At 40.0% G+C, this 14,801-nt stretch overlaps 2 protein-coding genes across 3 annotated transcripts in view; one reads left to right on the top strand and one right to left on the bottom strand.

The window, feature by feature from the left end:
* Nucleotides 1-655: 655 nt before the first annotated feature.
* On the top strand, nucleotides 656-4,354 carry rdh14b (retinol dehydrogenase 14b). Its single transcript, XM_039692592.2, has 2 exons — nucleotides 656-1,080; nucleotides 3,166-4,354. The coding sequence occupies exons 1-2, from the start codon at nucleotides 727-729 to the stop codon at nucleotides 3,775-3,777; spliced, it is 966 nt and encodes a 321-aa protein (XP_039548526.2). The 5' UTR covers nucleotides 656-726; the 3' UTR covers nucleotides 3,778-4,354.
* Nucleotides 4,355-4,733: 379 nt separating this feature from the next.
* Nucleotides 4,734-14,801, bottom strand: part of LOC120493756 (brain-enriched guanylate kinase-associated protein) — a 38,350-nt gene continuing 28,282 nt past the window's right edge. For both annotated transcript variants that reach the window (XM_089118489.1, XM_039692591.2), the window contains exons 4-7: nucleotides 10,366-10,432; nucleotides 9,460-9,567; nucleotides 9,261-9,341; nucleotides 4,734-7,274 (exon numbers count right to left, since the gene is read on the bottom strand). In XM_089118489.1, the coding sequence (XP_088974615.1) occupies nucleotides 5,892-7,274; nucleotides 9,261-9,341; nucleotides 9,460-9,567; nucleotides 10,366-10,432 (1,639 nt within the window). In that variant the 3' untranslated portion in view covers nucleotides 4,734-5,891. The remainder of the gene's footprint in view (nucleotides 7,275-9,260; nucleotides 9,342-9,459; nucleotides 9,568-10,365; nucleotides 10,433-14,801) is intronic.

Raw genomic sequence — 14,801 nt, 5'->3', positions numbered from 1 at the left:
TAGGTCTAATCGTATAATAATAAATAATACAACTAAATTTTATTTGAATATTTTTACATCAATCCCCGCGACCCTATATAAAAAGATAAGCGATTTGGAGTGTGAATAGATGGATTTTCACTGCTGCAAACAAACAAACAAATACAAGTTAAATATATATATTTTTTTAAAATAGGCCTAAACTATCTAGAATATAACATTAGGATTATATTATACATTTAAAAGATTATAACTTATATAAGGTATACTCATGCTGTAGCCGTCAACCTCCTCAGAACGGTCCCACTTTATATTAAGTGGCTTTAAGTACTTACATTGGAAAAATAAGTACTTGTACATTCTAATTGTACATTGGAAAAAAATGTACTTGTGCTCATGTTGCATTGTAAAACACTTTTTGCTGCTATTGAGGTGTGATCTGGGTAAGGTTAGGGAGTGTAGGTTGAAGTGTAAGGGATGGGTCAGCTGTGTAATTACAGATGTATAAATTAGTTACAGCTGTAGCCAAATTACATGCTGGTATTTTAAAAATATAAGTACAATGTAAAAACGCACACACTAAGTCCATTGTATCAAATTATTTGTTTCAATGGAAGTACATAGTTCAACGATATTTCAACCGATTTTTCAACCATAACAAAGCAGTGCATTCTGGGTAATGTGGTCCACGGCTCTCACTCGTGTACACGCTGTTATTCAACACTTTGGTATTCCTGCACTGCACTGATGTCGGCAGCGGTCGTTTTAGCCGCTGTCCTCGGCGGTGGGGTTCTCTTCATTGCCCGGAGAATATTCTTCAGGCGGAAAGCAATGAAATTACTGCGTTACCCAACGGCTTTGATGCGCGGAAAGACCGTGATAGTGACCGGGGCGAACTGCGGCATCGGGAAGGCGACGGCAGCGGAGCTGCTGAAGCTGCAGGCCCGTGTGATCATGGCCTGTCGGGACAGGCAGAGAGCTGAAGAGGCGGCCCAGGACATCAAGAATCAGGCCGGTCCGAATCAGGGAGAGATCGTGATCAAACACTTGGACCTCGCGTCGCTCCATTCTGTGCGCAGCTTCTGCGAGGAAGTTATCAGGGTTTGTTTACATTTTTCACCTTCTCGTTCAGTCACTTAAACTGTGTTGCATTGACATTAAATATAGGCTACTGCACTATGAAGTATTAATTAATGCAGAAATAGCACAAACCGTGCAAAATATATTAAAATGACTGAATTAGTCCATATCAGCCATTAGGAGTGTTATAACGTTTAACTTACATGTTGTGTAAGTAAAGGTCAAGCAATGTCCTGAAATATGATATCACTACTACATAGGTACTACAATTATTAGCACAATTAAACTGTGGTGTTATCGACCTTCTTAAGAATTATTTAATTACAAGGACATATTAAAGGCATTTCATTAGTATTATTATTAAAATATATATTATTTTGATACAGCATAGTATCTGTGGTATCCTGTTACGTTCATACATTTTGTGCTCATAAATGGCACCTGTCTATATTTCCACCATAATTGGCTATTAAAAAAAAACATATTTATTAATTTTATTGACACTTTATGAAGGTCTACCCTGATTGAGAAGGAAGTCACATTAAATTGGCTTAGGTTTACACAATTTAAAGATTAATAGTTTTCAGTGAAATTTAACAACAACAAAAAATCACATGAAATGAATTAAATTGTCAAACCATTATTTTGGTCAACAGAAATTGTAATTAATGAATACATGAAATGATGACATAAAACATATGTGACCTATATGATATAAAGCATGACAGCATGGTTTTACTTTGACTCAAAACCTTTTAGATGACATTATTTTTTTTCCTCTGAGGTCCATTTATAATTTGGCATAAAAAACATCCTAATTTATTCATCCTATAATTTAAGTAATAGGCTATTTTTTTATCCTGTTTTGACCCTCTCTTTGATAGGCGTGCTGCATTCAAGACTTCAAGAAGTAAATGCCCATTGATATGATTGGATAGCAGCTTTGCATACTAAAAGGCACTTCAAAACGTCTTCTAATCCTCAGAGACATCTCTATCGTTTTGTTGCTCGATCCTGTGAATTGACATGACATCCATGAATTGGTGGGCGGGGCTAAACAAAGCAATGATGTAGAAGTAGCCATTGATCTTTTTTCTGCAGAGGCAGTCTTTCAACTTCAGACAAAATACAAAATGAGTCATTTTGGGAGCTTTGATTCAATAAAATCTGTTTTTGGACTAACAAGGAAGTTTTGAGAATTGAAACTTGTAGGATATTTTATAGTACAATAACCTCTTATATCATGTCAAAAGATCAAGGAAAGTTTGATTTCTCAATTTATGACCCCTTTAAAGCATGTCTATAAGATATTTAAATAAAGCTATTCTAATCGACATGTTCTGCAGTGCATAAATGCCTAGATACGCGAAATTCTGAAAATAGAATAGCAAAAATAGAAAAGGTTTTCCCTCTTAGGCCCTGTTTACACCTGGTTTTAAGATGCATTGTCGTTCACAAGTGGACGACGCTAAATACAAGTGTAAGTTGGGTCTAAAAAGTTTTGAGCTTGTCCACTTTCGACCACTTCCAGGGGTAGTCAAAAACGCATGGCTTTCGTAGTGTACTAGACGCTTATGTGATCAAATGCATTCAAACACCTGCAAAAGTCCACCTACTCTCCGCCAACTGACCTAACGCATGAACAAGCATCATCAACATGGCGTCATCTTAGCGGCTGTCAAAGCAGAAACTAAAGATACTGCTCTCAGTATGTAAATTGCCCTAGCTTATTTTGTCCATTAGATTGAAATATTTAAAAAAGGTTCATACATGTATCCGCCCATAGACCCTCCCCTCCAAGAAATCAGGACAGAAATTGTTGAAAGTGGACCAAAGAGTGTCTTCCTCGTCTACTTCAAATCTGATCGACCAAAACGCATCTTGATACCAGGTGTAAACAGGGCCTTAGATGTGCCACCGTCCCAATGATCCCTGTAGTCCTCAGGCAGCCTCCTTGAGGGTTATTGTTTTCACCATCTTTGATTCTTGCCTCAGAAACAGTCCGCCTCATACTGTATGTTTATTTTCAGTAGGTGCAATATTAATAAAGTGTGATTGGATGTGTATGAACTAAAATTTCTAAACTTGATTCTGTCACAATATTAGGAGGAGCCTAGGATTGATGTTCTTATCAACAACGCTGGTCTCTACCAGTGTCCTTACAGTAGGACTGAAGAGGGTTATGAAATGCAGCTGGGAGTGAACCACCTAGGTCACTTCCTTCTGACACATCTCCTGCTCGACCTTCTGAAGCAGTCGGCTCCCAGCCGCATCGTTGTGGTGTCCTCCAAACTCTACAAGTATGGCAGCATCAACTTCGAGGACTTGAACAGTGAAGAAAATTACAACAAGGCTTTTTGCTACAGCCAGAGCAAGCTTGCCAACCTACTTTTCACTCGTGAGCTAGCCAGCAAGCTGGATGGTACCGGGGTCACTGTAAATGCCCTCACTCCGGGTATCGTGAGGACCAGATTGGGCCGACACGTCAACATACCCCTGCTGATCAAGCCTCTTTTCTTCCTGGTGTCTTGGTTGTTCTTCAAAAGCCCACTGGAGGGTGCTCAGACCCCATTATACCTGGCATGCTCGTCTGAAGTTGAAGGTGTGTCTGGAAAATGCTTTGCTAATTGCAAAGAAGAACAATTGCTTTCCAAAGCCACAGACGACCATAAAGCCAAGCGGCTGTGGAGCCTGAGTGAAAGCATGGTGGGCATTTGAAGGTGAAGGGAAGAAGCAGAACTGCCTTTCACAAATGTGGCAATTTCAAACCTCGAACATTAGTGCAATGGATTTTTTGGGGTGTGTGTTTTTGGCCAAGTACCTGAGGGACTTACTGGATAAGAGACAGGAAATTAAAATGTCCATCTGTTCCCCATATCTTTGCTGCAGTGTTTTCAGAGATGGCCTCCGGCTTGTGACTCACTCTTCTCTGTGAATGAGAGCCTGAAAGTATCGAGTCCAACATATCCCTTGAATACAAATGACAGGAGCAATGTTCCCAAGAAACATATGGCTCAGAGCTAAGATGAATACAGAATAACATGAACATTTTCTGCATTAGACTTATTCGTTTATGTAGTGAAATAGTGACACTTTAGCCTCTGTGAATATAATCTTTTCATCATGCTGTATAGTATACCCGGCAACTCCCACCCTGTGACTTATTTCGAGATGTATTTGAAATTTTTTGTGACATTCCAGTGTCCAAACGCAATAAAAAAGGGAAAATGCGTAGGCTGTGGCTCTGCAGAGACTGTGAGGTGGTCTCGCTACTCAAATAAAAAAGTGAATCAGAGTAATGGCTGTTTAAACTTCATTACCTCCGCTATATACTGCTGTGCATTAGCCATTATTAGATCAATTTCATTCACTGTGGGTCTGTAGGGAGTTTACTTGCTACAGTCCTTAATCATACACGCTAACATGAATGTTTTGAGTGTAAATGCAGTGCTTCTGTTATAAAGACTGAATAAATTCAATTCTGCAAAAGTGGTCGTTTGTGGAGGAGGAACAAGGTCCTTCCTTTGTATGCTGTCATTCACACTGTACAAGGAAACATTTCATGTATGAAACAGAACTCTTAAGTTATAAATTCTCCCCAATACACCTCAGCAACAGCCTCACTCTCCAACAGGAGCTGAGAAGGAAACAAAAGGGAGTTAAAGAGGCAGACATGGTGCAACTATTGTGCTTTATTAGATATAGAAAGCAAAACAGAAGAAACAGAGTCATGCATCATTGTGTCAACTGACACTGGATCCCAGCTGATTAAGAAAGAAGAGAGGGATTGAATCGTGAGGTAGAGAGGGCCTGAGGGAGGGGGCTTACAGCACTGAGGAAGAAAGGAGAGAAAACATCAAAAAGGACTATCACCTCGGAAATCCCATTGCCCAACAAAACACATCAGGAGTTTAAAAAAATGCCCAGTGCTTTCAAGATATTTTACTCGCTTAATGAAGCAATAGATTTGAGTAGTATCAGATCTATTCGGAATAGAAATAGGTTAGAAGTATCACTTTGGTTAAGACTTAATCTTGACAGGCTGACCTAGGGGTATTATGATTCCATGCTGAGTTATTCCCACAATTATTTTCACAAATCTGTGAAACGATCCGTCAAGATCTGTCAGTTAATTCTCAAATTGAATCTATGACTTTACTCGTTTGAGGCATTTTTAATTGTTTGCAGCATGTATAATTGTGCCGATTGCCTTATGTATAGCAATAAAAATAATTTACAATTATATTATAGATTGTTCAATCTCTCCATAGTGTTACATTTATTAAACAATTATAGATATAGCATACTTAATAAATACAGCTATTCATAAATTATATAATAAAAGATCGAATTTCTTGTCAAAATTAGCATTTCTTTTTACAAAGCATGTGCTGTCCATTCACAAACTCTTTTTGAGCCCAGAAGGCTTTTGGTAAAACAAAGATAATCTCTCTGAAGACACGTTTCCAAAAATCCATAATGCACCTAATGCACTTAAAATACTTTCTCACAAACCACACAGAACCATTAATAAACTTTCAAAATAGGCTATACAAATAGTGCTGAGTGTTAGGCTAGAGCTTCATATCAACCGTAGAAACATGAGCCGGTTATGTTCGATGTTTAGAAAACACTGTAAAAGATACATAAATAGAGAGAAAAAAAGCAGATGGACTGAAAATATTCAACAGAAAATCCCATCGTGTGTTTGGCTCAAACTGTAGCTGAACATTCAAATCCTACCGAAACAAGCAGGTAACCAGGATACCCTGCTCTTAGTTTAGTAGAGTCCCACAGAGCTGTAATAGAGGATTAACCAGGAAACTCTACTCTTAGTTTAGTAGAGTGCCATAGAGCTGTGCCTTGGTGAGACTGTCCTTGCGTGACAGCCCTAGTGTGCCAAATTTTTGGTACGGTTGTTGTGGAGGTGGTGGTGGGGTGGTTCCCTGAGGGGACACGCTGTGCCTCTCGGGTTGATAATGCTGCAGCTCTGCAGCCATTTCCAGAGATCCATGGTCCAGTGACTCATTTGAACTGTTGGGACTTACGTCAACGTACTCGGTTGCCTGTCCCCCAGCTGCCACCACACCGTCCTTGGGGCTGTAGAGGCTTTGCTCGGACTCTTGGCTATCCTCCTTGGAGTGGTACAGGTGGGGCTGGCTTTGCTGCCGCAGGCCTGGGCTGCAATCAGGGCTGGGGCTGGAGAAGGGGTCTAGCCCTCCACCATGATGGTGGTATACATCAGTTCCCTCCTGGAAGCTACTGTAGAGAGGACCAAGGCGAATTTTTGCAGGCCGGACAGAGAAGTGCTGCTCTGAGAAGCTGTAAGGTGAGGCCCGCCCGGGACTGCGGTATGAGTGCGCACTCAGATCCTCCACACTCAATTGCCTCCACCGACCAATCAGCTCTTCTTCCTCAGGAGCAAAAGCACTTCCACGGCGACTGTCACCATAGGTTATGCTGGGTGAGGTGGAAGTTGGCAGGGGCTCGTAAGGTTCACTGTAACAGGAGGACATTGTTCTGCTGTAGATAGGTGAGCTACCATTCTGATGGTGGCTTGTCTCAGGTGGTTGGAAAGCATGGGCCTTTGTGAAGGCGCTTGGACTCTCCCTCTCCCAGGAAGAGTCGCTTTTGTGCTCGTATTCAGCCCCATCCCTCCATTCCATGTAAAGGGCAGGGTGGCGAGGAGAAGATGCAGCACTGCTCGGAGGATCCTGACCCTTGTCTTCGGACCCTCCTGCACTAAAGCTGGAGTAAGAGCTGGAGCCGCCTCCCAGAGAGGTTGTAAACTTCCTGAAGTGGTCCTGCGAGAAGCCAGGCTGCAGTGCCATGGATCCCTCTTCTGGGTTGCTATCAGTGGAGTTCTGGGGTTCATAAACCTTCCGCTGCCCATGGAGGTCCATGCTGGGTCTCCGCTCTCGTCTCCGTTCGTCAGGGCAATAAAGTGCTGTGTCACTGCTGTACAGATCTGACTTGTAAGTAGCTCGGAGGCCGAGACGCTCAGTGCTACCTACGAGGCTCGTGCCCACGAGGAAGCCCTGGCGTTCCTGGGGTTGTGGGCTGGGTGAGCGAGAGGCTTGACTGCTGCAGACCTCATCTGGTTTCTCCAGAACCTTAGCAATGACAGAGGCAGGCACTGTGTCGGCATATGGGGAGTGGCAGAGGGATGAACCCTCCATGTGCAAGCTCACACGCTCCTGAAACTCTGCAGGTAACTGGGAGAGAGTGAAACAGATTTCCATTAGATGTACCCAATGAACAATAAGAGTTGAGAGATTCGCACACAAAGAGAAAAGGGTATGCTGTTATGGAAACCTATCAGGCAAGGGTAAAAGGGAAATAATAGCTCAGATCAGGTCAATATCCTTAAGAGGCTGTAAGAGACATACAGGATTGATGAATGGAACTGGAAATGGAAGTACATTTGCAAAGCAGACGGTCAAAGATATTAAGACTTCAAATCTGTACTAATGGTCCATGCAAGTACATGGTTTTTAGTTTTTCATTTAGCGAAAATTGGCCAGAGGGAAGAACTGCAGATTTCATTGCCACTGACACTACACACAGAGAACTAGGCATCAATCCAATTTCACTTTTTCTTTTTTCTTTTCTTACCTCAGTTCTCTCACCATAGCAACAAGAAGAAAGTAAATTGTGGCTAATTAGCTAACAGAACATGGCTAATTATATAAGCATGATAAGAGGAGCCAAGACAAAGCACATTTTAGTCCTTTTTCAAACCAGTAGGGTTGGTCTTGGTTCAACAAATCCGATTTGATATCTAAGTTATACGACATCTATTGACCTTCGGAGTATTCTTGCTTTTAAGACTTTTGGGCAGCTTTTAAAGAAATTTCTCTGTGGTTATACAGAAACTCTCATAACATGTGACACCTTCAGCTATGTCCAACTGTTTTAACGAATGCTTAGTGCCAATTCTTTGACATTCTCATATAAAACAATATTTAAGGCTGAAATCCCTGAACACGTTGTTACAGACACATTGATGTTTCCATTTCAGGTACATCTGCCAAATATGAACAGGTTTTTAAAGCAGGCAGCATGCCAACATAAGTCTCTGTTCTAGACATCGTGGGACTGGCATGAGGCATGAAGCAGATTCGATGAATAAAATGGCAAGTTTATTGGCACACACTATTATTAAACTTCCTCCCACTCTCGCCCTTCCAGAATAGTCACTCATTCTTAATTGGGACAGAGCCTCAATATTTCTTTAAACAAGGATTTGATTTACTATAGTTGACCTAAATACTAGTATATCCCACTAAATAAAAAGAATCCTACTTCTTGATTTGCTTAACACAGTATCATCCCAAGACGTCATATAACTGACGTTTTGGGACGTCTTTTGACCATACGTCAATATCCGCCTTTTTAGGGCCCCCTTAAACGAAGGTAGATGGCGATCATACAACTGACGCTTTACCATTAACGTCAGTTAGGTGACGGGGTAGGTTTAGGGTTAGGTTTAGGTCTGGGGTAGAGTTAGGATCCAATAACCTCATCTACCGACGTTTAAGGGGGCCCTAAAAAGGCGGATATTGACGTATGGTCAAAAGACGTCCCAAAACGTCAAGTTATATGACGTCTTGGGATGAGACTGCGCTGATTTGCTACATTCATATCAGTCCAAAAACATTTAGCTAACAGAGTTAGTGGTTAAACAATATGTCACTAAAGGTGATGGCTGGGTTTATATAGATGAAATATCTTTTGGAAAAGGTATTGTGTGGAGGATGTGCAAAGAGAGACCAGAGGTTGTGCTATATCTAACAATTATCCCGCACTTTGACAGACTGCATTCTGTTGTTATTCATCATTGTTATAGACATTTGATTTTATTCCAGAATGTATACATTTTTTTACTGTAGCACATACTGTAAAAAAAATGTTCATGATTTGTAATCACAACATATTTTTCTTTTGTCAAATCAACTTAAATAATTGATGTGTTTAAGATAACATAATATTTTGAGTTTATGATGATTAAATCAATCTTCTTTACTGTATTAACTAAATTTTTCCATTTCAATGAGCTTAAAATTTTAAGGCAACAAGGTTACTTATTTTTTTTAGGTTTAACCAACAATGTTTACATATGCGAGCCACTCAAACCATTTCACTTACAGGTCGTTTCAGAACTGCTGTTCTTTGTTAAAACTGCATGCATGCTGACTTACCTCAGATAACTGGGCTCTGTAGTGTGACTTATTGCACTGCAAGAGCTGTGCAGCCAGGTTACAATCCTTCCTGTATAAGTCCTATTGAGAGTGGTAGAAAAGGAACATTAGATAATCCAAAGCAAATACACAGTCCTCCAAAAGGCTTCCATTAAGCCTCCGTGAGTAAAAGAAATCAGATTGTCATTATTTCTCTTACATTATCCTCTCTCAGTTTCTCTATGGTCATCTTAGCTTCCATGAGATGATTGTTCAGGACGATGATTTCTCGGCTGAGAGCCCGTTTCTCATCATCGTGGTGCTGTGACTGGATGAAAGGAGCACATTTTCAGAAAAAAAAAAACAACTCTATGATATGCATTTGCAATGATATAGGCCCTAATGGATCACCAGTAGGAATATTGACACGTTCACACAGTTAGAAGTCAATGCATGTGTAAAGTCACCCTGCAGCAGATGGGAATTAATCATCATACTTTTAAGGAACATCAATAGAAGGCTGATATCAGATGATTTTGATATAATTTTCCTTTCATACCTGGACCCATAAACTTCAGGGCCATCATTGACGCAATATGTTGCTAAAAAACTATTACGAACTTGGGGTGGATCCTAATACAGACATGTACTGGACATAGGATGTACTGCGGCAGGCAGGCTAATTATAATTTAATTTTTTCGAACTTCAAATTAACAAACAGGCTGTGATGCAGACTCAGCGAGCATAATAGACTCACTATCACACTGCCATGTGAAGGCGGACAGGTTGTTGTAATGGACTGTAATTAATGTCAGGCGCACCAGTGGCAGTGTATTGATATTCAAATAGACTCTTAGTGCATTCAGCGCTATTGTACATTTAACACATTCACTAATATGTCACACCACAAAACACGTGCACGTATAGACAAAAGTGTGGACAGCGATGTAAACACTTTCATCCAAAAACCCATTTAAGCAGGAAAACACTTAAAGAGGGGGATGAGTACTTGTAAACACATATGTGGACAAAACCATTCGCACATTAAAACAAAAAGCAGTGCGCCCAGACACCTCTTGAATAATTTGTGCTCTTTTTAGAGTGTGGCCACATGTGTGCACTCACATTTCGGTGTATTTTATCCTCTAAGTCCTGGTTGATCCTCTGCAGTGCTGAGTAACTGCTCTGTATTCTGTGGGAAACACATGAACAAAACGTCTTTTTTTTTTTTCAAATCCTGCACGTACAAGAAGGTCTTACGCCTTCATTATTTCCTTAGACACATATTACATAATCCCAGGTTTTATTTATTTTTTAAGTCGGTTGCCAAAACTCTCACCAGCGCACCTGTTCATCTTCCGCATTATGTTATGGTATCTGTTGCCATTTCAATTCACAACATTTATTTTACAATGGACCGAGGAGCCCAACACATTGCCAAGCCATAACTGTACAACTGACTCCTACACACTTGGCACTGACTAGCCTAAGGGAAACAATTTCTGTCTCCAAATTCACTTACTATTCATCCGAAATACTAATAGTACGCTAGCTAAGAAATAGTGCATCCCAAATCATAGTATGTTTAAAATATTAACGGAGTAGTTCACTTTAAAAAAAAAAACTTTTGCTGATAATTTACTCACCCCCATGTCATCCAAGATGTCCATGTCATTCTTTCTTCAGTCGAAAAGAAATTAAGGGTTTTGATGAAAACATTCCAGAATTTTCTCCATATAATGCAGTTTACTGGTAACCAAACGGTTCAAGGTCCAATAGACAGTTTCAGTGCAAACTGCAAACTGTTCAAAGGGCTTTAAACGATTCCAGACGATGAATAAGGGTCTTATCAAGCGAAACGATCGCTCATTAAAAAAAAAAAAACAAAGTTTAAGTTTTATAAGCTCGTGACTCTCCTGTTCGAACTCGTTTATCATCTTTTTTCGTGTCATTTGGTTCATTCAACGAACGAAATTAACGAATTGACTCAGGAAAAGATTCATTTTGATGAACGAGTTCGAACAGGAGCTCTCTCCTGTTCGAACTCGTTTATCATCTTTTTTCGTGTCATCTGGTTCATTCAACGAACGAAATTAACGAATTGACTCAGGAAATGATTCATTTTGATGAACGAGTTCGAACAGGAGAGTCACGAACGCGCATCACAGAACAGAGCAAGAGCTTATAAAAAATTTGAGCTTATAAAACTTGTTATTATTTTTTTAAAATGAGCGATCGTTTCGCTTGATAAGACCCTTATTCATCGTCTGGAATCGTTTAAAGCCCTTTGAACAGTTTGCAGTTTGCACTGAAACTGTCTTTTGGACCTTGAACCGTTTGGTTCCCATTGAAGTCCATTATATGGAGAAAATCCTGGAATGTTTTCATCAAAAACCTTAATTTCTTTTCAGCTGAAGAAAGAAAGATATGGACCTCTTGGATGACATGGGGGTGAGTAAATTATCAGCAATTTTTTTTTTTTTAAAGTGAACTACTCCTTTAAGGCAAAAGTGTCTGGATTATATAGTTTTCCAGTGGATTTTCGAAGTGTGCATCTGTGCAAGTGTCTATTAATATTGTCCACAAACCGCTGCCAAAAGCAATTTTTTAAAGTACATGGTCTGAAGAAGTCTGTGATATTTTCTGTTATTCACTTTTTGGAATGGCATTCTCAACTATTTCAAATAAATTGTGTGTAAGATAATATTTTGATTCACATATTTATTTACTGATTAAATTGCATAAATGTGCAATTGGCAGTTAGCCATGACTGCTTATTTGTGTTAGAGTAGGTATTTGACAGGTCATGTGATCTCAACATGGTGGCCCCAATGAGTTGACCTGCTCTGTTGAAAATAAAACAGCTTTTATTAATTTGAAGTTACTGATTTCTTTGTGTAGTCGTGTTTATTTCTCTTGGGGTAAAACTTTTTTAATGAGAAAACAATTACTGAATGCACGTTTATAATACATTCATAAAGTCCCCTTGCGAAAAGTATTCTCAGTTGGATTAAAATCAGGGCTTTGACTATAGGGCAATCCATAACCTTAATTTAGTTTTTAGCCATTAAGATGCGCACCTGATTGTGTATAGGTGTTGGATTCTGTGTGAATTATTGTCCTGCTGCAGTACCAATTACGATTTATATTCAGCTCACGCACAAATAGTCAGACATTCTTTTTAGGAAATAACTGGCATGTATCAGAAATTATACTTTCTTCAATGACAGCATGTTGTCAATGGCTGCAAAATATCTCTGGACAATCACAGTGCTGCCATCATGTTTCTCTGTAAGTGTGACATTCTTACAGCAGCATCCTGTATTCATTTGGGACCAGATACAAGCAGACTTTCAACCTCCAAAAAATTTAGATTTTTGTCTACAGAATATGCCCCAAAAATAATTTTTAGCAGTTTCAGTTCACTTTGTTGGTGACTTTGTCTATTAATAAACAAACAAACGATGTTTTCTTTTTTAAAATATAGGAGAAAACGAAAACCGAAACGGCCGCACAAATGGGAAACAAGACACGGGATGAAGTTCGCTCTGTTATGGAGAACCTTCCAGGGTTTTTCAAACTGAAGCAAAAGTCATTTACAGCCATATTCACTCCGGTATTTCGCTCGCATCATCAAGTGTTTCCAGCTAGGACCGGCGCGTGCACTTCTGCCGCTGTAGGCGAAAAACAATTTTGCCGCCCCTCTATTTGCAACGTATACCCGCAACAACAAACAAAGACCAACATACCATATAACGCGTAAAAAAACTAGTCTAAAGTCAGTGGCGCTTTGCGTGTTGTTAATAATGCTATTTTAAGGGCGCATGCTTGGCCATTATGTAGCTTGTGCACAACGCGCATACACTTTGATTCTCTCATCAACACAGATGCAGCCATTTTTATTTATGCAAATAATACATTATAACAAGAAAACATATTAACACTTCAAGCTTACACATTTAGGCTACCCACATTTTTCAGGCTAATTGTAGTAATGACGGATCAGACCTGTTTGGTCTATTATATAGTGGCAAGACAGATGTATAAGGACATAACTTACCCCCATACAACGTCACTTCTTCGTCTTTTACGGCCATGACAAGAGCCTCCTCGGCTGTGAACGCTCCTGTCGCGCTCTTATTATCATATTATTATTATCATAATAATAACAACAATCCACCATATTTCGTTTCGACATCCTGCTGCATTAGTCCCAGATAGGTGATTCATGAACGATCTGTTCATTGCGTATGTCACGTAACAAATGAACGTAAGACTCGGAAGGTAAAGTGATTATTTATGTTCCCTGTAAATCATTTTTTACTACATTATGATTTCTTAATTCCGAATATCAGTGTTGTAGTCGAGACCACCTCACTCGAGTCCGAGTCGACACCGAGACCAGAGAGAGTCGAGTCCGAGTCAAGACTGAGTCCATAGAAAGTCGAGTCCGAGTCGAGTCCGAGACCAGAGACGGTCGAGTCCGAGTCGAGACCGAGACCAGTGAGGGTTGATTATCTAATTTACTTTTATTTACTTAGAGAAATCCTTTTTTTTTACTGAATTTACTTAGAGTTTAAAAAATATGATCAGTTTAGGGTAAAAAGGCCACATAGTAGGTGGTGTTAAAAGTAATTTTATTACAATTTGTCATGCGCAGTTGCGCACTAGAAAATCACCAATCACTGGGCGTGTCAATCAATTTAAAGAAATATTTTATTCACATATATTAATAATCATGAAAAATATTTTTAATTGAACTCGAGTGGACTCGGGAATAATTCCGAGTCCTAAAAAAACAAATGTTCGAGTACGAGTCAATTCCGAGTCCAAATGGACACGAGTCCATGACAAGACCAAGACCATTAAAATATGGTCTCGAGACCGAGTCCGAGACGAGTCCGAGTCTCGAGTACTACAACACTGCCGAATATGATCAACATTGCGTAGGTGGATTGATCGGGGAATTAGGCTGCTAAAATTCTAACATTTAAAGCCACCTAAATAAACGAAATGACTCGAGTGACTCAAGAGAGTCAGTAAAATGAACTTTCTATTACCCAGTCGTGATCGGGCTCGGACGCTAAATCAGTCATGACTCATGAGAGCAGGGCGTGCCGACGCTGCGGGGCGGCCGCAACTCAGTAAACCATATAAATAACCTAGTTTGTGAATTGTTCATTCCTGGTTGGCACACATTTTGCAGCCCTTACAAAAGCACCGCTCCCTGTTTACAGTGGAAGTTAGATCATAGATTTGAGTTCGATGCATGATGTCTCGATGAGGCTGTGTCGGCGCATAATATACATCATAAATAAACTTATCTGATTGGCTTATGGGTAACCAATGATTTTAAACTTCAGACAAGCGCCCCCTTGCGAGAGAGAAAACACTTCTCTGTTATGCCATTCCAGACTCTGTCTACGAAGCAAAGTGAAGTAGCAGCAAACTGACACTGAATCAACGTGGAAACGACGTCTCTCATGACATCGAAACAACGTTGATTTTGCTCATCGAATTAACGTTGAACCAAGGTCAGACGCGGCATTCTTCAAAGCTAA

Source organism: Pimephales promelas, chromosome 13, assembly GCF_988280905.1.
Source record: "Pimephales promelas chromosome 13, fPimPro1.hap1.1, whole genome shotgun sequence".
Taxonomy (NCBI): Eukaryota; Metazoa; Chordata; class Actinopteri; order Cypriniformes; family Leuciscidae; genus Pimephales; species Pimephales promelas.
This window is presented reverse-complemented; position numbering and strand designations above follow the sequence as displayed.

What these genes read in the sequence shown, in the direction of transcription:
- rdh14b (XM_039692592.2), top strand. Translation starts at nt 727, where the DNA reads ATGTCGGCAGCGGTCGTTTTAGCCGCTGTCCTCGGCGGTGGGGTTCTC. An exon ending in TCTGCGAGGAAGTTATCAGG is followed by an intron (nt 1,081 to 3,165) that starts GTTTGTTTACAT and finishes TCACAATATTAG; the next exon opens with GAGGAGCCTAGGATTGATGT.